Raw genomic sequence first — 25,377 nt, forward strand, 5'->3', positions numbered from 1 at the left:
TCCTGTTGAGATAAATATGCGTTCATCTAATAAAATAGTGATTTTCTATCACAAAGGATGACAAAAGTTGCTTCAGCGTCGTTTGACCATATCTTGTATCAACTTGTTTTCTCTAAATGGAATATATTCTTTGGTAGAATTCACTTCTAGAATTTTTGGACTCACTTTCTTACCAGAATCCAACTGATAGGTGAAAGTAACGTTATTTTTATATTAGCATTTAAAAATAAATTAATATTTAAAAGTCATTTTAGTAGGCAGGGTGATACAAAAAAAACACAAATAAAATAAAAATCTTATTTATAATTTTACAATAATGGAAACAACAAAAAATAACTTCTTTGTGTAAAAACATTCTCAGTTCCCTTAAGATAATGTATAGTACAGATCCTCGCCAACATCTACATAGTGTTTCCACCAGCCATTAAACTTCTTACTTTTTTGTCAAATATTCTGAAAAAAAAAGAAAATCCATTTTAATAAGGTACAGGGCGTAATAATCTAAAAAGGAAGAGTATTTTCAAATACACAATCTAACTAAAAGCCTTTTTAATGTGTTATTTTTAATGGCATATAGATTTCAACTCTGCTGGGATGTTGAACAAGTGTAGGATTAGCCATTTAATAGACATGAAAACATAATAAATAATAACACTCTAAAACATGCGTTTCTACTAGAGGTGGTAAAAAATAAACATATTTTTCCGAAATAGTTTCACAGAAAAATGAAACTGTTACTGTAAAGAAAAACTGGTAGGTATATAATTAATTCACAAATTAAACTGCTTTGTGTGGCTGTTTCTAAAATAACAGTATAGAGTAGTGTGCGTTAAACCCGCGATTAAATAAATAATAATGTATTTACGGGGACGTGATGGGGTCTCCGGGCCGGTAAAAGGGGCAGCAGAGGGCGTCGGCGTACAGAGCGTGCAAGCGCCGCAGTAGAGAGCGCACCTCCGCATCTCGGGCGCCCCCCTCTCCGACTACAGCTATGAGCTTCACTCGCGTGTTGGTCACGTACCCATAACTGAAATCAAAATAACTTTCTGCAGGCTAAATCGTTTACACAGATCACTATTCTTGTGTGTAAATACACTATCCCTTGGAAGTTTCGTCTGCGAAAGCAAAATTTTAGAATGCATCCTACATTTATTGTACGCAACCGAATATCGCACGCAAGTACACTGACCTGAGCCAGATACTGATATCAGGCATAGAAGGAAACATTCACATTCTATCACTTCTTCACAATATTTTTAAAAATCCCACTTCGCCTTTTTATCCTTCGCTCTTCCAACGTCTATCACACCATGGGCTATCTCTTCGTTCTAGTAACGAGAGAACCTTCAATATCCATTCACCGCTTCAATTTTTCGCCTTCTCTTTCACAGTAGTAGCTGCTCGATTGTGGAAGATCTACCCATTAATGTCAGAGACGCCCCCCCTTCTTTATTCACATTCAAATCATGATTCAAATGTCACTTTCTGAATATTTTAGTTTTTCCTTTCTCCTCCCACTTTCCGTCCTTCTTTACCCCCTCCTCTCTTCATAGCATAGTGTAGATACTAAAAAATGTATATATTTCAATATTTTGTTTTATAACGGAAATATTAAAATATGCCTAAAATATGTTCATATACGACTGATTTTCTGAAATTAAATGGTTTGGGTAGGTAGGAAGAAATTTCCTTAAGGCGATATATATGCCCGCCCTTATGCATATGTATGTAAACTGTACATGTATATTTATTTTTATATACGCCCAATGGGCATTTTTAAGGACATATTTATACATAGAAAATTATTATAAAGGAAAGTAGAAAGACACAATGGTATATAGTAGACTTGGGAGTGGAAGTGGGAGAGAGGTGTTTACAATTGAATTTTATTCAGTGATCGTTTGAAAGAAGAGAACTTGTTATCAAAAAAATCAAGACTGGTATGTTTGTTGGCAGACCTAAGAATTCTGGGCATAGGGGAATGAAAACCATAGTTAGTTCTATGGTTATCGGTGTGAAAGAGTAAGTTTTGTCTGAGGTTTCTAGTTGGGATATTTAATTTTATTGAGCTCAGTAGTTCAGGCGCGTCAAAGAGTGAGTTGAGAATTTTAAATAGGACTAGAAGGTCGGACTATATATAGTGTTAAAATAGAATACATTTTTAGGACATTGGAATCTAATAAGAAACCATCTGCATATGTACCAAACTTTGGTTTTTATAGTATGGCGCATAAACACAGTGCACTGCTTAAAAATATGTGCAAATAAATCATTCGATGGTAAAAAAACATTTATTTTCTTTTTTTAAATCCATCAGAGTTATATAAACAGATTATATGTCCAGCAAGTTATATCTCATCTGGTTAGTGTACTAATCGTGTGCTTCTTAATGTTTATTTTAAATTTCTCTCCAGTATAATTTTTCAAGTAGTTGGGTAGGTCATTGCAGTAAGTCCATTGAATGGTATTTTTTACTGTCTGGCATTTATCCTTACTTTATTACAAAAAGTGGTGATTCATTGCAATATTATATGTATATTTTGTTTTCTACTAGCCCTGATCTGAACTGACTGCGACTGTTGATGATTCGTAAGTTTGAGGGCAATTGGTTCCAGGCAGAAGGGCCGGCGGCGGCAAATGCACGATCTCTGAATCTAGTTTTTGGGGAGCGCCAGATTTCGACAAGTTTTCCTCTACCTGAATCGAATGCTGATCTAAGAGTAGATTTTCTTTTACATGTATTTTCCCTAATACAAAGGTCCGATAAACTAGGCAACGTCCAGCCAGTCTGCAAGCATTTAGACACACTCAAAACATTGTTGTTAATTTTTAAACTTCCATATTCCCTTCTCTAAAATTTTCTCCGTCTCTGTTGTAAAATGTTGAACAAGAGGCTTCGTTCGTATATAGCCGAAACATCGGGATACAAACGAACTTAAACTGAATATAAATGTGCGGAACAAACATGTTATGGGCTTCCGTGGAGTAGAGCAGTCCGAGGTAGAGGTCGCGCTGGTCAGGGGCGCGGCCGCTGGAGAGACGTTCCTCCGCCACGTCCAGTGCCGTGTGAACTCTCCACTGCATCTCGGCTTCTGCCTCACTGCACGCCACATACACCGGCCAGTTCTTGGACAGTAAAAATAATCCAACACTTTATTACGCTATTTTAAGAAAGACAGAGTTGTTGGAGAAAGTCCATCATCACCACCAAACCCTTATCCGCACTTGGTGGCGTATAGGGAACTCGATTGTTAATTCAAATGCAGCGTATCTCGATCATCTGTTACACAACAGTTACAAATAGTTGATTTAACTTAATATTGTTAAATACGGAAAACATGTTTTACAATATTGTGTTCAAAACAATCCAAATATTTCATTAATTTTAAATACAGTATTTTTTTGTTCAAAAAAATATTTGCGTTCTTATGATTTACCCAAATATTTCAATTTTGGGGGGGCATTTTCAAGGAGTTGTAAATAACTCACTATTAGGAAATGGGAGCCACGTTGTGGTAAAGCGGGGTGCGAATCTTGGACCTCTGATCCGCGAGCCCGCGACACTAGCCACGGGACCACAACCTGGTTCAAATAAATGATAAAATATTCCAATTTCAGTTATGCAGTTTTTGTAAAAAAATTTGAGAGTTAAGGATGCCAGGATAGACGCGTGAGGCGTTCTATTCTCTCTGCCTACCTCTATGGAGAAATTGTATGATGACAGTACCGATTTTTTTAACCACTTGACAGTTTTTCTCAAGCACGACTCCTTGTTCATTCCAAACGGAATATATTTAGTCGTTTACTTTTAGAATTTTGGAAATCTTTTATCACCACAATTCAACTGATAAGTTGTTATGTTTGATCTTATTTTTATTAATTTGCAATAGACGTAATACAGTATTTTATTCTACCTCTTTTCCAATTACGGCGACGCACACAGCCATAATTTACATGAAATTTATGGTTTTAATAGAACCTATATTATATACTCGAATGGTGTTAAAAATAAATACAACATATGCGCATTTTAGAGTTTTGCTTGGTGAACAACAAAATAAATCGAGCAACCCGCGATTATTTATTTATTGTAATATTCAATATTCATCTTCACAAACGTCAAGCACGACAAACGTCAAAATATGTTTTGATAGTATTGCCAATTGCCAATTATAAATAAAGTTCCCATACACAAAAAAGCATTCAATTTCCAATTTCAAAAGAATATTGACTCAAAAAAAAATCCACCAGCTGGTTTATTAATTTGGTATTATTTTTTTAATATTTTGGTCATTTTGCTATAAAAACTTTGTAAAAGATTTAACGAAATTGGAAAAAGTACTAATATATACACATATTATGAATAAACAAACAAACATGAAAAATAATAAAATTCAGGTCGGTCTGTTTTTTGTTTTATACTTTTTTTGGAGTAATCGTTTTTGGATTAATATTTTGTCCGTCATTCAGCTGAAAAAATTTCGCTTATTTGGCCTTCCGTTTTTTACTTCTTCTCCATGAATTTCGAACTTGTTGGGAATGCCTGTCATACTATTGCCGATTTTCTACATTTCCTTTCCTACCGTTGTTCTTTCGGGGTCCTGTTTTTGGTATGGATACAATATTATTAGATAGAAAACGATTGTTTTCCTTCACTGGCATCTTCTGAATATTTTTTTTATAAAAGTAAGATGTTGAACTTTGTAAAGTGATTAAAAATGTAAATGGAACTGCTTAAGTTCCCTTTTCCTTAAGTTGGTTTCTTAGAAAAGCGGTGCCAATATCTAGCAGCCGTAATGAACGATAGTGTGGTGGACAGCCATCTTAACGGTGTCTAGAGAGTGGTTTCCTAAAAAAACGGTGTCGTTTTTTTGACGGCCGTGACAGCTTATCTGTCAAAAATATGTCCGGGGCTGGTATTCCGAACGCGATTATAGCGCGATGTAGCGCATTTTTACGTACTAAATACGCGTCATAGCGCGCTGTTAATGCATTCAGGATGAATGCGATCTGTCATATTTTTCATTAGTAATTAATAGTTTGTGACAGTTTTCTACAATTTTAAACAATTTCAAGGTCATGTGACCCTTTCGTGCACGAAATTGTCTTTAAAAAGAGTAGACTCTTCTTAAAATTATTAAGATAATGAATCAGGGGTCAAATACTGTTTTTCGAAAGAAAATCATATGAGGCGCATAATTATTCTAGTAAAACTCGATTTGGAAGGAAACAAACAAGATAAGAAAATACTATTAGAGCTCCAGGTCCAGCTGCTATTCGGTACTGGATCTGGATAGTAATGAGGTATGTAATGAATCATAATTTTGGCGATATGTAAGTATTTTTTTGTCAATTCATTTGACAATTTTAAATACGTAAATGTTTAATGCCTATAAATATTATAACTTTCAAGAGAGCTTAAGAGGCGGGCAATCTCAGAAACAGAAGGATCTCGGGCATTGCCAGCCTTCAATTAGTTTTTCCTTTTCCGTATATTAGGCATTCTATAATATCGATACGGCATTCTATCTTTTCTACCTACCTCTAAGAATTGTTACTAAAAAAAACAACTTTAACCTAATACGAGAAGTAACTGGCATAATCGTTCATTCTTCATTCTTGTATTCCCAAAATCAGGCAGTCACATCTCTACAGGGTGTTCTTTAAACCCTGTCACATCTGAAACCACGATGATCAGTATGAGCAAGAAGACATATTGGCACATTTAAATATTTTTTTAGAACGAATAAAATTTAAAAATAAAAATACCAAAAAAAGCAATTGGTTGCTTACTTCTGCAGGGGTGAAATGAGGAGGGGGAAGGAGGGAGTCCGATACTGCGCCGCGCTCCCCTCACTTCTTCCCCGCAGAAGTAAGCAACCATTTGTTTTTCAAATATTTTATTTTTTAAATTTTTCGTTGTTCTAAATATTTTTTTAAATATGCTTATATGTCTTCTTGCTCATACTGATCATTGTGGTTTCGGATGTGACAGGGTTTAAAGAACCCCTGTATAGTGAGAAAAATATTCTAGAGGTAGATTCTTTGTAATATAAAGTGTGAAGACATCTCTTCATACTGAATCAACCAACTGTTGCATTGAAAAAAATATCAAAAACTAAATTTTATTGAACAATGTTTTGAGTTTGTCCAAACTTTTGTTGACAAGGACTGGATTCAACCTCCTAGGGAGGTGTTAATATTTACATATTACGACTTCTACATTCCCTTCTCTAAAATGTTCTTTATCTCTGTTGTGATATCTAAATTTTATTGTATTTTAACGACACCTATACGATTTATTTTTAACTGTTTAGCACAGAGTCGTGGGATTACAGATATGAGAGAGGAGTTAAATAGATGCATAACAGCAGCAGGTTTATACAAGCAAAGTAATTTCTTCTTTAACTTTCATCCCACGTTACCGTTGTCCTCGGTTTCCTCTATTAAAAAAAACATTATTACAAGTCGGAAGCTTCTGTTAAAACACATTTTTGTAGTGTTTAAAGACATTATGGTAATTCGATATGAACCATTATGGCAAATAAATTAATGCTTATTCACGAGAAAAAAAAGCACCACAGTTAATCGTTGGGAAAAAAACATAAAAAAATTATGAGTTATAAAAGCACTCATTACTTAAGAAATTGAAAATGGCTTACATATTGTTTTGTTAAATGTTAAGCGTAGGTTCTAAAAAATATTGTTACCAAAAAAAACTGTGTTTTGTAGATTTTATTTAGAAAATATTTCTGGTAAAAATCTAGAAGGCATTGGCACGTATTATTTTCGAACGCACGTCGGATTAATAAAAATTCCAAAATACAGTTTAACCAACATTCAGCAAAATATTGTTTTGACATCGCAAATGTCAGATTTTGAAAGAATTATCTTTTTTAGAAGAAATAATTAAATTTTCACTAATGAAATTCATATTAATATTCTTTAAGTATTTTAATTGCTTTCCGCCTCCATGATTTAAAATCTGGATTTTAGTATTTAGGTTTAATTAGTTTTACATTTTCATAAACTGCTCGAAAGATTATGATTATTTCTCTGGAATTAAAATAGCTGCTTTAATTGAAGAGGTTCGTTTTTATAATTTATTAGTGCTTATTTTTTTATCTGTACTCTTCATATTATAAACCTCCACCTTTTTTATATAAATATAACGCTCTTTCTATAACACTCTCCTCACACTCATTTTCCACCTTTCCTCTTCCTGGTCTCATGATATTTATTATTGTAAAGCTATTTGATTGTGATTCGAATTAATGGATGATGATCTCACCCACATCAATAAAAGTTTTAGCTCTTTTACTTCACTGAAGTCAACAGATGGAAGAGTTGATGAAATGTGGATGTTAACGATAAATTAATGATGTTAAAGATACACTCAGACATAATGGTGAATGTTACGCATTGTGTAAAGTGGTCACTTAAGCCAGCCAACATCATAAGCGCTGTAAATGCCTAGACTTACGTATTTAAAAATATTTTTCCTCTCTGTTGCAATAAAGAAAAAAAATATTTATAAAAAAAAAATGTTGAATATCGTATAATTAATACTATTAATTCTGATATAAAAGACAAAGAATTTTGGAAAAAAATGGTCTAAACCAACATAAACATGATCACATTACCGGAGAAAAGGTAAAATCAGACTCCCATTTAGGAAAAAGGCGAAGTCACAAAACTCCATTTTAAAAATAATAATATTATGAAATTAGAAAAAACGTTTATGAAGATAAAAAATTTCAAAATTCAATCTGAAGGTTAAGAAATATGTGTTAAACAACTTATAAATAAAATATATGTACAACAATGTTTTAATTACGTCCAAATGTTTGTAGACTGGCTGGATTTCCTCCCTAGGGAGTTATTCAGACCTTGATTTGTTGCAACAGAAAGGAAAAATATTTTCGGGAATCGAATATGGAAGTCTCTGCATTTATAGGGCTTATGACCTGTCGTTGGCTGGTTGAAGTGGCTGCTTTAGACACTGTAAGATTCACCATTCTGCCAAATTTTCTCAACTCTTCCATTTGTTGACCTTTGTGAATTAAAATAAAATAAATATTTTTGTGTTATAATAAAAGTTATCCTAAAAGTAACTGAGACACATTTTACCGACATATTGAAAACATTGCATAAACTCTATAATGTGTTTTGTTTTTATGAGAAAAATAAAATAAAAATACAATAAAATAAAAGAGCTGAAACCTTTATCATGTGGGTTAGATTCATCCGCCTGAACCTCTTTTACTTCACAAAAGTTATTTCAGCTCTTACTACACAAAAGTCAACATATGGAAGGTTGAGGAAATGTGGACCAAGGGATTTTGAGTATTATTCAATTAAAATCTATAACCTACTTCCACTATCTATGAAAACAATTAGTAACGAGAAAATGTTCAAAAAGGCTATAAAAAAATGGATTGTGGAGCTAGGTAGAAGTAAAATGGATCGTCTCATTCGCCCAAACCAATATTTAATCAACTGCTCCACAAGTGTATAGCTTATGTTAGGTTTTTGTTCTTTCATTGTGCGTTTTGTAATATAAATAATATTGACGTACATAAATTAATTGTAAACATAAATACGTAGTGTTTAGATATTTTGTTAATTATCTCCGTTTATTAAGTTAATTTGCTTTGTTTATTCTCAAATGTAAAAATATTTAAAAAAATATACTGTTAAGTGCCCTCGGCACGGGTAACCCCGTGAGGTCACATTATTTTTATTATTAATTATAGTTTGTAAGAGAAAAAATATGAATAAATAAAAAATTAAAAAAAAACATAGGCAAATTAGTGAACTTTACACAGTGTGTAAAGTGGCCACTTAAACCAGCCAATGACAAGTCGTAAGCCTTGTAAATGCCTCAACTTCCATATTATTTTTTTTGAAAAAAGAAATATATTCGTTCTTATGATTTACCCAAATATTTAATTTTAAAGGCCATTTTCAACGAGTTGTAAATAACTCACTATTAGACAATCTAATCAAGTTGGGGTAGAGTGAGATTCGAACCATTGACCTTTGGTCCATGAGTCCGAGACACTAGCCACAGGACCACAACCCGATTTTGAATATTCCCTTCTCGAAAATGTTTTCCCTCTCTGTTGCAACAAATTAAGATCTAATTATATGTACATTGTCATTATTAGAGCACACTTAGAATGTGTTTATGTGTTTCCTACTTCAAGATTCAAAATAAAATTTCAATGGTACTATTAGGTAAAAGAGTACCTGTAAGTTGTATGAAAATTGCCTTTAACTCTGCCTTTTCGATAATGTGTAGCTAATACACATTGCATCTATTAACTTTGATATCTCTGTAAATATAAAAAATACAGGGTTAAGGTTTTTGGTATACCTTTGTTGTACATTTATGTATCGATTTAAATATTTTATTATTAATAATCAATACTTATTGGGCACAGAAGAAGCAATCAAAAGCTTACCAATGATGCTTAGTATAAAGTAAAACAGCACCGAATATACAATTGTCTCACACACTCTTTATGTTTCACTCTCTATACTACAGATATATTCGCAAGCGAGAGAAACAATTTCACGTGTGACGCAGGCTAGCCTGTACCACTGCCACAGAACACCAGTTGCTCTCGGAGCTCTGCGAATGGTGGTTTATTTGCCTGCGCTGTGAGCCTCAGCAAATAGATTTTCATATTTTCAGCGATTATATTTCAAATATTATCATTTTTGACTTCAAATATAGTTGATTGAAGCAATGAGGAAATCAGTGGGCTTTTTTTATTTTTTAATAGACTATTAAACTAAGCCAATTTTTTAAAATGTGTATAATTTCTTTAAAGGTTCGTATTTCTGAAATTACTCCGCGTTCGATGTCTAAAGTTCTCTTCCGCTTCTTCTTGGTCAGTTCTTCCGATTGGTCCGTTGTCTTACCGTAAATTGGAAATCTTTCGCAACTCTCTTATCATTGATTAGGAAACTCCTTGATGATTTTCCAAATGTTTAAGTTTTCCATATTGATGGGCGCCATATATATGTTTTTCTAAAATGATTTTTTGTGTTTCTGATCCTATATTTGTGGTGATATACTCATGTGTCCGAGTCTTTTTTTCCAGGAACATTGTGCTATGAATGCCGTCGAATACGAAACAGATAATGAGGGAAACCCCAGAATAATCAAATCTACGGAGAGCGAACACCGGTCGTACGTCAGGTTCACCAACGTCAGCCGCCGGCCCGTGGACATCTGTTGGATCAACTATGCGGGGAAGCCGGAGAAGTACAAACAGCTTCTGCCCGCCCAGTTCCTCGACATCAACACCTTCACGAGCCATCCGTGGATCTTCAAGGATTCCATGACGCAGGAGAGGTTCGTGGTAAACAACAACCCGGTATTCCGCGGGCCGCCCGACATTCCGCCCTCGCACTCCGCGAGCCTCCGCTCCTCGAGGAGATTCAACTACATCGTGCGCATGAACTGGAACATCACGGCCCCGCTGAGGGACCTCAAATCCAACGCCATGTTGGCCATCGTGGAGCTGATCCGGGACGAGAGCCTCGTGGGCCACCTCGAGTTGCCGAGAACTCTGGAGCTCGAGCTGAAGCAGGCCATCATCTCTCACCGGGCACGGTGACGTTTAATGCTGGAACAGACGGGCAGAGACAATGTTAGAAGTTCTAGATGACTCTTGTACAGATGGAGAATCTATTTACTTTATTGTTCGACTTCTTAACATCCGCCATTTTGAGTGTGTTCCATTGAAAATAATTAATTTATTAAATGACTCGATTAATCTACGTCTGCTCCAAACATAGCGTGCAATATGCCATATTTTTCAATCTAGATATTCTTTTAAGGCGGCCTATTATAAAGGAAAGGTGGTATATTTACTTCGATATAGGCCACTCTAATTTCTCTTTAAAAATTCCAAAGTACCAACCTTGTTTTTTTTTAAATGAGGAATATTTGCGTTCTTATTATTTAACGGCCGTTTACAACTAGACCGAACAATATTGTTCTATCCCAGGACTCGCTACATCGAATACATCTTGGTATGAAATAAATAATATTTTTCTTAAACTCGCTCGTTTTAAGCGCTCGCATGTGAACTGCAGCCGAATTTTCGTATTGTCCAAACTTTTATATCCTGCGCGGTCGTTAGAACATACAATAGGTTTCAAAGAGTGTTTTTTTTATTAGTATGGGAAATAAATATCAGTTGCAAATATGTGCATATTAAAATACATTTAATTAAATAAAAGTTAACAATTATAATGAAAAAAATTATATAACATACATAAATTTATATATATATTAGGTCACAGGCTAGCTGGTATTTGACCTTAAATAATGTAAATAATAACGGAAAGAATCAGGTACCTTAACGAGAGTCGAACTGTCAAAATGTGATTGTCATTTTAGGCAGAGTTACGGATTGCAAACTATCGGACAAAAATAGACGCGTCATAAAGAAGATTGCCAGCAATTCGAAAACAAAAATCTGACATTATTATCAAAAAAATAAAATAGGAAAGTTAGCGTTTGTTTGAACAAAACATACGGTCTTAAAAGGCCAAATGATATCGACAAAGTATCAGACAAATATTGTAATTTTTGCATTAAAAAATGAGTTAACTACATTGACAATCAACGATAGATCTCTTAGCTTCCCACTGTGTTCGGGGGCCTAGTCTTTCTGTCAGGTTCGCATTTCAGTTTAAACATGATCTACTGACGGATTGTCAGTTATTATAGACATCTAGGACTAGAGAACCTGTCACCTTGTAAAGTACGCAAAGACTAAGGCTCTCAGGAAATAACAAACCCAAAATTGACACATTTGGCTACCTGATAATTATGTATTAGAATGAAAATCTATGTACAGAAACCACACAATTAAAATAACTCATAAGTTTTTTCTTGTTTCTTATTTTAAACAGTGATTGATAATACTGTACATTTACTTACATAACGCTTTATATAAATATAAGGGTGGGCATTTTGCCTTAGCGCAATTTCTCCCTACCCACCCAAAAGATAAATTGTAAGAATTTATTATTATTATTAATAATAATACACTTTGTATTGTATAATATATTAATATAAAAATACTTTACACCTAGTTTTTATATCAAGGCAGTTTTTATAAGAAAATAATAGTTTGAGCTTCGCCCAAAACTTATCAATCAACTTATTTATTTTTACATCGGTTTTAGATCGATTTATTTTATTTTGAAATACTACGTTTACCAGCTCACCTTTATTTTCAATAGCACAACTGAGTACAGTGGAATCTTTACATTCGTCATTAATATGTTCCTCGAGATCTATTTTCCCTTAAGAAATAACTCAAAAATTAATGAATCCTTTACCAGCTTATAAAAACGGTACAAAAATGATAAAAATATTATTTAAACTAAATTGATATATATAGTGGTAGAAGTGGAAGAGAAGGAAGGTTAATGTTAAGAACAAGAGTTTCTATAAATTTAAACTAAACAGCCTTTAGTAATTCCAATTCTGATTACGGGGTACGTTTTGGTGACAATTCAGCAGCACCGGATTTAACAAGAAACTTTACCTGTTTGTGTCATCCAATGTGCCGGCGGTAAGAGTGGCGAAGAATACGGGAAAGACTAATGAAAATGGGAAAAAAGTTGTCATCAAAATGTGACGATTATCGTATATTACATTCATGGGGGTTGAGAAATATAGAGGTTCCACTGTATCGCCATTCAAATAGACACAGTTTGATTTAAGTATTCTAATTCTATTATCTTTTGTTTCCTAATTAGTATAAATTGTAAAAATGTTCATACAACTTTGTTAATACCTTGTCTTTTTTTCAAGTTTGATGTTTGGAATTAAGACAACATGAAAATTTAGATTTTTTATTAGTATTGTCAATTTGCAATACAGGCTTGTTGTCGAAACCCTAAAAACCATTTTTTTTACAAAGTTATTGATTAGGCTGTAAATAATAAATTAGTATTTAAAATACTTGTCAAAAAGTTGTCACACCGAGCTAACAAAAATAACTTTGTTACAACTTTGAGTCAATTGAATTAATTCTAACTAAAATGTTTGAAAGTATAATTAGTTAAGAACGGTCTATAAGAACTAAAGAACAGTCGCCTGACAAGGCATGTGCTGACTCCCAAATTAAATTCATGAAATGTCCACTTTAGTTATGTCTTGTATAAATGAAAGGCTTGTATAAATAACTCTTATTAAAGCAAGCAAAATGAGGAAGTTCAGTGCTACGGGAAATCGGATATAAAAAATGTATTCTTACGCATGGTAAAAATTAGAGCATTAAATTGTAAGTGGAAGTTTCTTGAAAATGTATGAAAAAATAATACAAATGATTTTAAGAAAAACAAACTAACTTGAAGGACATCACTAGTTCTTCCGAATCAACCAATGATAAGAAAGCTGTGATAGATTTGCGGTTTACGGTAAGTTAACTGACCAATCAGCAAAACTCACCGAGATGAAGGGGAAGAGAACTTTAAATGTCACATGCGGGGCAATTAAAAAAATAAAATTAGCACTGATAAAACGACACACATCATTTAAAAAAATATTTGGTTCAGTTTAATAGTTTATAAACAGCTTGCCCACCACATACCGCACACCGCATCTGAGGACATAAGTCTCCTTGGCGGTGCCCACATACACAGAAAATTTGCTTGTTTTCAAACGAGAAAAGCTGCCCGAAGGAGCTCTCTGTAATCTGGTAGCCTTATCATCTTTGCGCTGAAAGAAAGTAATCCAGAAGTATATAATATGTACTTCATTGGATTGAGAAAAGAGGGAAGTGAATTCTTCACTGACTGGGATTAAATTGATTGGACATGTTCAATTCGCCGAAATGATTACAAAACTTTTTAAAAGCCTTGAAATTCTTTTTGGAAGCCACCAGATCTGTATATCCGACAGGACCTATAACAGGGCCACGGATAGTAGCGAGAAGCTCCATTCGGTAATCATAGAGAAGGGGAAAGGGACAAGACCACAGGATGTGTTCAGAAGATTGGTTAGGATATCCGCAGCAGCACGAAGGGAAGTCAACAATATTAAAAACATATAATTTTTTATTAAATAATAGTTTATTAACAAATAAATAAAATATTCTGAACTTCCTTATCGCAGTAAAAACACCCAGGTAGAGGAAAAATCACATTTTAATTTTTGCGTTCTTACCGGGAATAGAACCCAGAACCGTCCGTGCGAGAGTCAAATGTCTTAAACACGGAGGCGTCCATAATAGGCAGGGGTCGGTGTCACCAGAAAGCTATAGAAATGTTGGCTCCTCGTAATATTGGGTTAGTAGCTTAAACTTTCGACTGAACAATTCATATGATTACTTGAATGCTAATCATTAATTTAATTCAATCAAATTGACTTCTGATACCTAAAGCGACAGAAGAACTTCCCATTTGTGATGGCTTTATATGTAAATGGGAAGGAGAACTATATTTTTGTCCAAATAATTGATACAGAAATGAAATACTAATGTTTAAGGTTAAAATTTTATTGTGATTTTAATAAATACATATTGTCTTAGTATAGGAATAAAATTATTTTACTTGTATGTTTATAAGTTTGTATAAAACACTTTAATTATTAACTCGATCGCGGTTATGCCTGGAATGGCTGTCAAAATTGTGTCTCTCATTTAGAAAATGACGACTAAAGCCGTCAGTCCAAAAGACATTAGTAGGGAAAAGACTACAATAGTCTTCGTGATACTGATTCAATTATGGTAGGAGATATTGTGTCCCCATAAAAAACAAGTGGCAACTAAAGTGTCACAACACAATTTTCCGCATCTTTACTTCAAACCACCAACTGCGGTCCAATCGGATGTGAAATATTCCAAATAAGAAAGTTATGATATGAGAAAAAAGTCTCCGCCAACTTGTTCAAGTTGTTTATACAAATTTATAAACAAATAGGTGTAAAATGTCATACCCCAAAGTGAAAAATTCGTTTTTGATGTTAAAAACAAAATAATTTGTCATAAATTATATTATATTATACATGTTTTCACTCGTCTTTTATTTATATAATAAATTACAATGAACTTCCATCAAGAATTTTCACTTACAAACTTAAATGTTTTCAATAATAGTTGTTAAATTATGAATAAAAAAAACCTATTTGGCGCTAATTAGATCATCGAGACTCCAATCAGATAATTCTAAATCACTATCTAGAATGCCTCTCTTATTTAGTGACACTGTTCTAGGCTTTGGGACAGGTTGAACTAGACCGGATGTGGATGCAATACTGCCAACATTACCGGAGTTTAAGTGACTGCCGAGTTTATTGGGAGAGCTGACGATCGGTTGAGGGCCGGGATTCGTGGTGTGAAACATGGTGTCTATTCCGCCCGTGGGTCGTCTCTCTGTCCTCGTGCCCAGCTGGTGGCTGATGGACTTGGATATTTCGGCAATCTTACTGCTCTGTTTGGTGCTCAGTTTGATTACTTCGCTGGGATTTGAGTGGACGGTCACATTGTGGTTGATGGGGTCTGGATCGACACTGAAAATTGAAAACGCAATTAGCCAATTGCATTGTGTTCTAACTTAGCAATCTATGTAGTATAATAATGTCTCAGGTTTAATCACTTTGAAACGGGTTGTGGTCCCGTGAGTAGTGTCGCAGACTCCGGATCAGGAGGTCTGTTCTTACTACGCAAGCGCCCTTGAGGTATTTTATTACGAAAATGGCGCTATATAAGTTATCCATAATTACTACGAAGGTTGCTATGTTATTGTGAAATTCTCGCCCTGGGTCCTTATTACTCTAGGCGCAAGTGATCACAATTTTAGGTTCAATAGTACTTGAAGAAAACTCTAATATTCTTAAGAAATCCTTGCAATTTGCAACCAAAAAATATAAACTTTTGCTAAATGTGTAAATAAGTCTTACTTGGATATGTCCCATTCACTATCTGAATCCGTATTGGCGTTTGCTCTAGTTTCCCAGTCAGTTTTGGCCCTAACTTCGATAGCTGCACTCGTGGTCGGGCTTACACTGAGAGACTTCATCTCATTGGCATCAAGATCAAACAAAACCTTCTTCTTTGCGAGCGAACCTGAAGACAGAGTACTCTTAAGCACACTCTTTTGTGATGAAACTTTGTTTATGTTTTCTTCCGATACCGCTTTGCGAAAATCTTTGCTTTGATCATCAAAATCGCTGTCGTCAGAAGTGCTAGTAGCTCCAGCATACATACTTGGTATATTGTTTTCCGATTTTGAGATTCTGGTAACTTCTTTTGCATTTTTCAACTTGTCTGGCACAATTTTAGTTGGGGTTGACGATATTATGCTGGCTTCTTCGTTGTTTGTTGCTTTCCCGGGTCTACGAATGGGTGAAATCAGTAGATTTTCTATGGATTTTGATGGTTTATGTTGAACAGCTGCAGTAACAACTTGTTTGTTGTCTTTAGGATTCTCATCTTCGCACGACGTATCTGTTTCACTGTATGTTTCCGAAAGGGATGGTTCTGGACTTTTATCTTGTTCGCTAAGTTTAAAAGGTTTCTTGTTATAATAACTGGAATCCTTCATGTATGTTAAAACTGATCCTTTAATTGATTTCTGATTCGGCAAAGCATTTGTTTTAGATGGAGATTTTTTGTTTGCGGTTTCAAATATTTGTGATAAGCTTCGTCTTCGTCCAATCAAAGTGTTTTGATTGTTATCTGTTCCTTGGCTTTCTTTCGGTTTCATAATAGATATCGCCTTTTTTTTTACATTGCTTAGAAGAAACCCAATTTTATTAAGAGATCCGTGGGATTTATTGAATTGACCAGAAAATGAAGGAGATTTATTTACTTTTATTTCCTTTAGTTTTTCATCCAGAGCATTTGATATTCCTTTGCGTATTTTATTGAAGTTTTTATGTTTCTGAAAAAGTAAATCAATTATGAATAACCAGAATGAATATAATCAAACTCTGTTTTCATATTCGGAATATATTTTTTGCGCACCTTTGCAACGAGTCGACGTCGATGTTCGACCGCCTCCATATTTTTCTGGAATTTTTCCACACTCAGCCCCGAGTTTTCGGAAAGAACTCCGAGTTGTTCGAGCCTTTTGTTCACGATAAGAACTAAATCACCTTTGACAGCATCCATTACCCTTTTTCCACTAGAAGGCCTGTTAAAAACAAGATTGATTTGAAAAATCCGATGATTTTATCTGTATAATTAAGAGTTCAGAGTTGTGATTTGGTATACCTTTATAATACTTGAGTACAACTTTACAATATATTTTTGAATGAGAAAGTTGAATGCTACACGAAAAAAAAACAAAACCTTCTAAATACATGTACCCAGGTCATTCAGAAAACAGTTCGCCAATCATAAACATCCATTTAAATTATCAAACATACCATAGAGAATAGGAAAAATTCACAGACTTTTCAAACATCCATCATTCAGCATGAATAAAATATGGATAGTGTTGAATGAAGCTAATGACAGTGTAGGTAAATAATTTTATGTACTCTACTGTTAGACAAGAGAAATGGAAATTATTTATGCAATAAATTTAGAAAACTTTATGAGCCAAGCCGCGAACAGCGCTCAACACATACCTAATTTCAGATTTTTTCGTCTCAGACTCCTCACTACTTTCTGTATCACTTTCGTCTATTTCTTCAAATTGCTTAGCCAAAGTTTTCTTGCTTGAATTAGCAATACTTTTACTATAAACATCAACTTTTGAACTTGTAATTCTATCTTCTTTGTCTTGTTCTTTGAAATTTTTAACCGGGCTATTTTTGCTTTTAAAATTCTTTGGTTTATCCTGTCCAGCAGTTTCCAGATTATCATTAGAATATTTTTTATGTCTCCTCGAACTACTATCGCTTGAAATAATAACTGATTCATTTTCATATTGGTATCTTGTTTTTTCTAATCCAGAATGTTTTGCTACTAGTCTGTCTTCAGAATCATTCTCTTGCATCTGTGTTGTCAATTTATTGACAGACACTTTTTTGTTACTTTTGTTAGTTTTCTTTTCATCTGTTGGAAAATAATTCGGTTTGATGATGCTGTCATCCGATGACTCTGAAAAAAATATAAGTCCCATTTATTCGCCTTGCGGAATTCCATTTTATTTTATGTGCTCTAGCTACTAATTTAAAATGTTCATCTAAGATCTTTTTATAACAGGTATGAGAGTTAATTTAATGCAAAGAAAAAAATCACCTTCATCGTAGGGTGGCAAAGTTTCGTGACTTTCACCATTTCTAAGTCTTCTCTGCATATCCATTAACGATGCGCTTCTGACAGGAATGCTAGCATTCCTCAAGGGTGAATTTGTAATACTCAACTTCCGCGTCTGATCGTCCAATATCTTCTTCTGTTCCTTTGCGCTGTTTTCTAAAATGTCTATTCTAGACTTATAATGTTCTTGAATGTTCTGAGATTCTGTTAATCGACCAAGCATTGCAATTTTCATTTCATCGAGAGTACGGCGATGTTGTTCCTCCGACATCTGCAGTTTTTGCTGCCATATTTTTTCCTGGCTTTCTAAACTGCTTTTTAATTCTGTATAATCTGAAGAAATCTGAAAAATAGACTTAAATAGATAGTGATATGAAACACTCATCCAAGGTCCTAATTCTATTTCACGCATAAAATTCCCAGACATGCAAACCCAACAATATTATCAACCCTTATGTGGCTACAATGTCACATGAGTACATAGAATACAAAACTTGATATATCTCTCATATTTTTTAAAATAATGAAATTGTATTTTGCTGTAACAGATCTAAAGGCCTATTTTTACAAATTATGTCAAATAGATTATTAAACAGCGTACACATGTTTCCAATTTTGGTTTTTAAATACCTGTATTTCAAAATATGTCATCTTTTTGACGTAAGGATTTTTTTAGCACATTCTTCTAAGAGGGAATAATAATAGTTATAGTTTCAAAAATTCTAACCTTTTCGCGGAGCTGCTCCTTAAGAGATCGAACTTCTGTTTCATGTTCTTTTAAACTTTTAGACATTTCTAATATTTTCTCATTGGCCTTGGCGTTTTGCATCGCCTCCCTGGCGTTATCTTTTTCTTTGATTACATTGACACTATCTGCCAACTGCTTCTTCAAAGCATCAAGCTCCTGCGTGAACTTGTTTTGCTCGGATTTTTTCCATTCTTCAAAGATGGCCAACGGTAAACTTTCCTTCTCCATTGTATCTGTTTCAAACTTTTCTTCTACCTCACTGAAAACTTTATCCTTAGAACTATTATCAACTTTTACTTTTGCTTCGTCGGTGTTCTTATTTATACTAACATTACTTAATCTATCACCGCTGAGTTCTTTCATTTGCAATCTTTTCTCGGTTATATTTACTCGATCTTTTAAATCTTTTATTTCTTGGAGTAATCTCTCAGTTTCTTCCTTATATTTGGCTCCGTGCTGAAGTGAACTGTTAGCGCTATATTCATGTATATTTTTATCGATCCCTTCTGCAAAAGATGGCATATTTGGATGTCTTCTTGTAATATGAGAATGCAAATAGAATTGATTTAGAAATACTTTCTCGCAGTGGGAGCACTTGTGGAATGATTTTACGGCTTGTTCACTCATTGGGGAAGTTCCGACCTGTCCTTCGTTCATGGCCATTCTTCTGATGAGATTAGCGATGTCGCTGTTTTTGACATAATCCATTGTTTTTTGTTGTTTTCTTATTCTATTTCTAAGTCTTCTAATTTCTTCGTCTTTAGCGTGTAATTGTCTCTTGAGGTTCTCACTGTCCTATTATAAAAAAAACACAATTTTTTTAAATTTAACAAAATTAGATTAGAATTTCCAAATAATACTTTCTTACAGACATAAAGAAGATTATTTTTAACTGTGTTTCTTTAGGCAACGCAATACCTGAAAATACTTTTCGTTTTATTATCATCCTCATTATTCCCTTTCCTGCACCCAATGGTGCGTAGGGCACTGCACTGGTACACTAATCTCAGCTTATTTTGATCATTTTTTGTTACATAAAGGTAAGATAATCAGCAATGTTTGATTATGTCCAAATGCTTGCAGACTGGCTGGATTTCCTCCTGGGAGTTGTTCACATTTAAATTTATTTCAACAGAGAGGTAAAACATTTTTGAGAAGGAAATATGGAAGTCTAGGCATTTACAGGGCTTATGACCTGTCATTGGCTGGTTTAAGTGGCCACTTTACACACTGTGTAACATTCAAAATTTTAATATGAACACTTCCTAGGGAGGAAATCCAGCCAGTCTGCAAGCATTTGGACATAATCAAACATTGTTGAATTAACTACCTGGTAAAAGAAGAAGTATCAAAATTGGAAAATTGTTTTCAGGCGTTGCCTAGTAGGCGATTTGGTTCAGCCGGATGAATCTCACCCACGTGATAAAGATTTCAGCTCTTTTACTTCACAAAAGTCAACAGATGGAAGAGTTGAGGAAATGTGGATGTTCAAACATGGGCAGAACGGTGAATTCGCAAATCACCTAATTAATTTAAATCATGACTAATAAAAATTCAGTAGTTAAAATCTTACATACAAATAATAAAGGGTTAAAAGTGAATAATATGGAAATATTTCACATTAGGAAAGCTTTAAAAAATAATGTTCCATTGATCAATAATCAAACAAACCTTAAATATAGTCCTTTATACGATGTTCCACTGTAATGGTCACCCTATTAAACTTACCCACTTCCTCCATCCCCTCTACTTTTTAAATTTATTTCTCAAACAAAAGAAAATTTTCAAAATTTAATCAGTGCATGTTTGTCCTAATCAGTGCATGTACTTATTAAAATGCATGTCGTGTTGGTTTTATATTTTGTGCAACCACTATGGTAAAGGTGCATAGTGGGTTTTGCATGTTGATTTGATTGGTGTCCTGACGAAGAGACGGGTATGTCTCGAAACCGGTAGACATAGAAAAGTCAGTAAGTGGTTATATACAAATATTTAATAACATTTAGTAAAATGTTTGACCACAAAGTTAATGCTTTAAATATTAATAATAAAATATACCTACATCATTAATATATCCGATTTGGGTTTTGAGCTGCGGAACCGCAACGTCCAGGTGACGACGACACTGGAGTAAGTATTCCACCGCCAGTTGGGCGAGACGGAACAACTTCACAAATCCTGCATCAAGAATGCGTACGTCAAACTCCTTCTCCAGTTGACAATCTAATACCTGTGTATGGAGCATAATAATAATGTTTGGATAATTTATATAGCGCCATTTTTGTGAAAATCAATTAAAATCTATTATATTAAATATTATCTAAATTACAAATACAGTAGAACTCCGTTTACCCGAACTCCAGTCATCCTGACACAGAACGTCATCAGGAAGTAAAAAATAAAGGAGAAGTTTTTAATTTTAATTAAATTGTGCAATTAACTTTGCTGGACATGTTTAAGTATGTTTTTAATGTGATTCCAATTTGCTGAATGTTTATTATTTAGTCTTAAAATAGTACAAACATAAAATATGAATGTCCTAATATTAACTTATATCTAATAATTTAAATATATACTAATTATTAACATTTCTAAACAACATACGTACAACAACTCGAATACAATGACTTTTTAATAGCTAACTTAACTGCTACACACATGTTTTCTTAATTTACATTGAAATGAAATAATATATTTTTGTTCTATTATTTCTAATGGTATTTCTTTATAATATAACTCTACAGCTCGGTGCATCAACGAGTTCTGTGTCTTTGTCTTCTCACGAAATGGCAGCCTTACTTCATTTTTATTTCTAGTTTCATATAATTAGAAAAAACCTAAAGAAATAATTCCAAAAGCAATCAAATCTGGCTCTCATTAACCCGGTAATACTGTAAACATGCGTAACCCATTTGTTACAAAAATGGTTTACTGCAATAAATTCATTATAGAGACTAAGAGCCATTAGTTTGCCATTTTTACTCTAAATAACGATAGTTTTTCTCATACTCCAGTGGTATTTTTGGTTGATTAAAATTGTACGTAATATATTTAAAGAATGGTTTGTAGGTTCCTCTGCCAAAAGAATTTATTGATAGTTACGCGGTATTGCAGTATTACCGACGATATACCCATTAATGATATTTTTAAATATTACAATTAGTTTTGAAATCCAAGAGGATATAAGAATGCACTAGCCTCCTATAACGAGCGTTTTGAGGGTGCTGCAGTGGACCTGGCTTGGAGCCTTGGAGCCTTAACCCAAGTTACCTCTTCTTCCCACTTGCGGGCTCCCGCCATCTGGAAGGATGTCAAAGTTGATCTTTCGACTTTATTCAGCGGAACTAAGAGACGTGGGATTGATTTGGGAGGAGGTGAAAGCGCGGACGATAGGGTCTCCCTAAGGCGTCCGGTGATCTCCACAAACTCCACTTAGGAGCGGATGTGGAAAAAAAAGAAATGTTTTTTTGAGGTAAAACTTTGTCTGTGTCTGGGCGCATTCAGCAACTATAATGCGAGGCGACAAATCTCCCCTTGAGATTCTTTTTCATAATTTTTACCTGAGAGTAGTCATCGAACCCAAAACATTCGTCCAGGATTCTGGTTCTATTTGATGCGCAGAACTGTATTCTATTAAATAACATGTGAAAATACCTGATACAAATGTTCATCTACTGTTGTGAAATCTCTCTCTTGTATAACTCTGTCAATATCAATGGCTTCTAGAACAATAAAAAAACATTTTTATTCAAGTTATTTGTTGACAATTCTTGATGAAATTCCATTTTAATTATGTAATGTCTTGTATTTAAATGCAAGTAATGAATTAAAAATACTTGGTACACTTCCATTTTTTCATTTGACCATACCGCTTTCACCCTTTAATCTTCAGACCGCCAGCACATGAATCCAATAAATTTGTCCCATTCGGTTTTATTGAAGCATTATTGTATCTCTTATGATCTTTTTTACTATATTTAACCTATACTTAAGATAAATGATAGTTTAGTATAAATGGTGCTCTATAATATTTACCAGTCTGAAAATGCCCATTAGAAAGTGAAAGCGCTAGTCGGTCAAATAAATAAGTGGAGGTATACCAAGTATTTTTAATTCATAACTTGTAATTAAATACAAGTTATTATGTAATTAAAAAAATATTTGTGGCCTTGAAAATATTTCTGCAATATCAGGATACATTTCCTGTCAAATTACATCGCTTTTGGTGCAAATAATTATCAGTAAGATTGCAAATATTAATTAAAAACACATTGTATAAATTAAAACAATATTACATAACTAATTGATTATTTTTAATGAAAGCCATGACACCATTTTTTATGATTTTATGATAATAATGAGATATGGGATTTGGTGTATTTTTAACCTTGAGCTGGTATACATTGGTGCAATAAATGGTTCCATTATGATCACTCTCCTTCCGGAATCCAGTGGCGCATAAGGCACTACATTGCTAAAACAAATGCAGCGTATTTCAAAAATGTGTTAGATGTAAGGTGATCAGTCTTACAAAGGTGCCAGTCCAGGAACAACAAAATATTGCAGTTTAAAAGACCTTTGAAATTTATATTACACGTCCGCCCTGCCCGGAATCGAGTCCGGGACCTCACGAATGGTAGGTGGGCGCGCTAACCACTGCACAACGAGGCAGACTTATCTCCACTCGATTTCCTTATGCAGGTCGAGGGTCCTAGTTCCATTTCATACACAGAACTGTATTCTTCATACACCTACTATAGAAATGCTATTTTAACCATAATAATGGTAAGTGAAATTTAGATTTAATTGCCAACTCAATAATTCTAAAAAATTAATAAAATAAATTCCAATAAAGGTCACTCCAATTGATGTTTCCATTTACTGTGTTCGTTTTGATGTTCCGGTCCGCTGGTTGCGAAATAATAATGTGCTGTTTATTTTTATTTTTTATTTATAAATCATAAAACACAAAGTATTTTACAAGTATAATACGTTGAATTACATTCCCAGGAGTTACAACAACTCAATTCGGGACAAAAATAATATTAGAATTTAGAAAATAACACAAGGAACAAAGCAAGTTTAGCACGTTTATAACTAAATATATAACAACAATATATATACGCCTAAAACCTTTTCTTACACTAGCAGAATAAATATATATAAAAAAACGCTTTTAAGAATAAAAAAAGTAGTGAATCTACTAAGGCAGATAAGGTCATTAACATCACATGCCATGCAGATGATGCTGCCATAGTGATGATGAGAACATAGCCATCTCAGTTAGTAAACATCTGGATGCCTAAAACATGTCGTATAGTACAATGAACACATGATTATTGGAAACATAATTCGGATATACAAAACGTGTGTCAGACCAAATCATGGTGTATACAACAGAGGCGAGGATAGATAGAGAGGAAATAAAAAATACGAAAAACCAAGTAGAAAAACTAAATAGAAAAACTAAATAGAAAAACCAAATAACTGCTCAGAACGTCAGAGATGAAAGTACTAAAGGCAATGGCAGGGAAACCCAAAAGAGGCAGAATCTAGAGTCAAGAAGTTAGACGGATTAGCAATACCCATTGCATAGTAAATAGATTATGGAGAGATTACCTCAATAATTCCATTAATCGACAGCTCTAAAATCCCCTATACCATTGCTCACGAAATCCCGGCCGTTTGCCATCTGCCCGGAAGACCACCAAGGAGAGAGAAGAACAGCTGAAACTCAAAGTCTCAGGAGTTAGCTTTTAGCTGATACCAAATTAATCGATCAGCACGGCACAAACTATGGCTTGCATGCACCAATGTCCAGATTTTGTCGCATGGTAAACTCATCGAGACAAGATTGTGAGTTTTTTGGTGAAAGTCTTTCTAGATTTGAACAATCACTAAGATAGACCAGATCTTGTCTAGAGGTAGTAATTATTATTTTATTTTTGTCCTTGTCTTATTTTTCTTTGGTTGTATTTTATTTTAACTGTACCTGTATATATTATAAAGAAATGTATTTACCATTGTTAAGTGGACCTAATACAGTCTGTACATACTTAACTGATATTCAAAACACATCAATAATTTTTATGTATAATGAAAAGTACTTACTGATGTCATTCCAATTGATAATTACGTTAGCTTTGTGAGAATTAAAAACGAATCCGGAATCTCTGGCCAACTTTGAAAAGTCGTGATTCCATCTGTATGAAGATTTATTAGCCATTTTTCTTTAAAACACATGATACCTTAACATTACTAATGAATTAAAATAGGTTTAATATACAATTTTATTAATCAACTATTAAATTATGAAAATGCTGGCTACTTTTTATTTACTTTGTAAAAAATATTTGTTATTTTTTTTATGTTTTGTTCCCTAGC

General features: G+C 33.9%; 3 protein-coding genes across 4 annotated transcripts; 1 reads left to right on the plus strand and 2 right to left on the minus strand.

Annotated features, from left to right (window-relative positions):
- Window positions 1–283: 283 nt before the first annotated feature.
- On the minus strand, window positions 284–4,158 carry LOC148281336 (trafficking protein particle complex subunit 2-like protein). The gene is made up of 4 exons (XM_088226795.1): window positions 3,915–4,158; window positions 2,966–3,126; window positions 866–1,027; window positions 284–453 (listed from the first exon to the last, which is right to left on the minus strand). Exons 1-4 carry the CDS (start codon window positions 3,945–3,947, stop codon window positions 402–404), a joined length of 408 nt encoding a protein of 135 aa, XP_088082921.1. The 5' UTR covers window positions 3,948–4,158; the 3' UTR covers window positions 284–401.
- Window positions 4,159–5,206: 1,048 nt separating this feature from the next.
- Window positions 5,207–13,544, plus strand: Vhl (von Hippel-Lindau protein). 2 transcript variants are annotated; one of them, XM_088226801.1, is made up of 2 exons: window positions 5,207–5,304; window positions 10,113–13,544. In XM_088226801.1, exon 2 carries the CDS (start codon window positions 10,125–10,127, stop codon window positions 10,629–10,631), a length of 507 nt encoding a protein of 168 aa, XP_088082927.1. In that variant the 5' UTR covers window positions 5,207–5,304; window positions 10,113–10,124; the 3' UTR covers window positions 10,632–13,544. The 2 variants fall into 2 exon arrangements, with proteins under 2 accessions (XP_088082927.1, XP_088082926.1); XM_088226800.1 differs by lacking the exon at window positions 5,207–5,304 and adding an exon at window positions 6,860–7,088.
- DZIP1 (DAZ interacting zinc finger protein 1) lies at window positions 12,433–25,377 on the minus strand. The gene is made up of 9 exons (XM_088226799.1): window positions 25,105–25,377; window positions 22,648–22,715; window positions 21,056–21,223; window positions 18,973–19,788; window positions 18,228–18,588; window positions 17,612–18,086; window positions 17,004–17,172; window positions 15,938–16,920; window positions 12,433–15,547 (listed from the first exon to the last, which is right to left on the minus strand). The coding sequence occupies exons 1-9, from the start codon at window positions 25,217–25,219 to the stop codon at window positions 15,160–15,162; spliced, it is 3,543 nt and encodes a 1,180-aa protein (XP_088082925.1). The 5' UTR covers window positions 25,220–25,377; the 3' UTR covers window positions 12,433–15,159.

This window comes from Micrasema longulum, unplaced genomic scaffold (genome assembly GCF_059751315.1).
Source record: "Micrasema longulum isolate JH-2025_06_02 unplaced genomic scaffold, ASM5975131v1 h1tg000469l, whole genome shotgun sequence".
In the NCBI taxonomy this organism is placed as follows: domain Eukaryota; kingdom Metazoa; phylum Arthropoda; class Insecta; order Trichoptera; family Brachycentridae; genus Micrasema; species Micrasema longulum.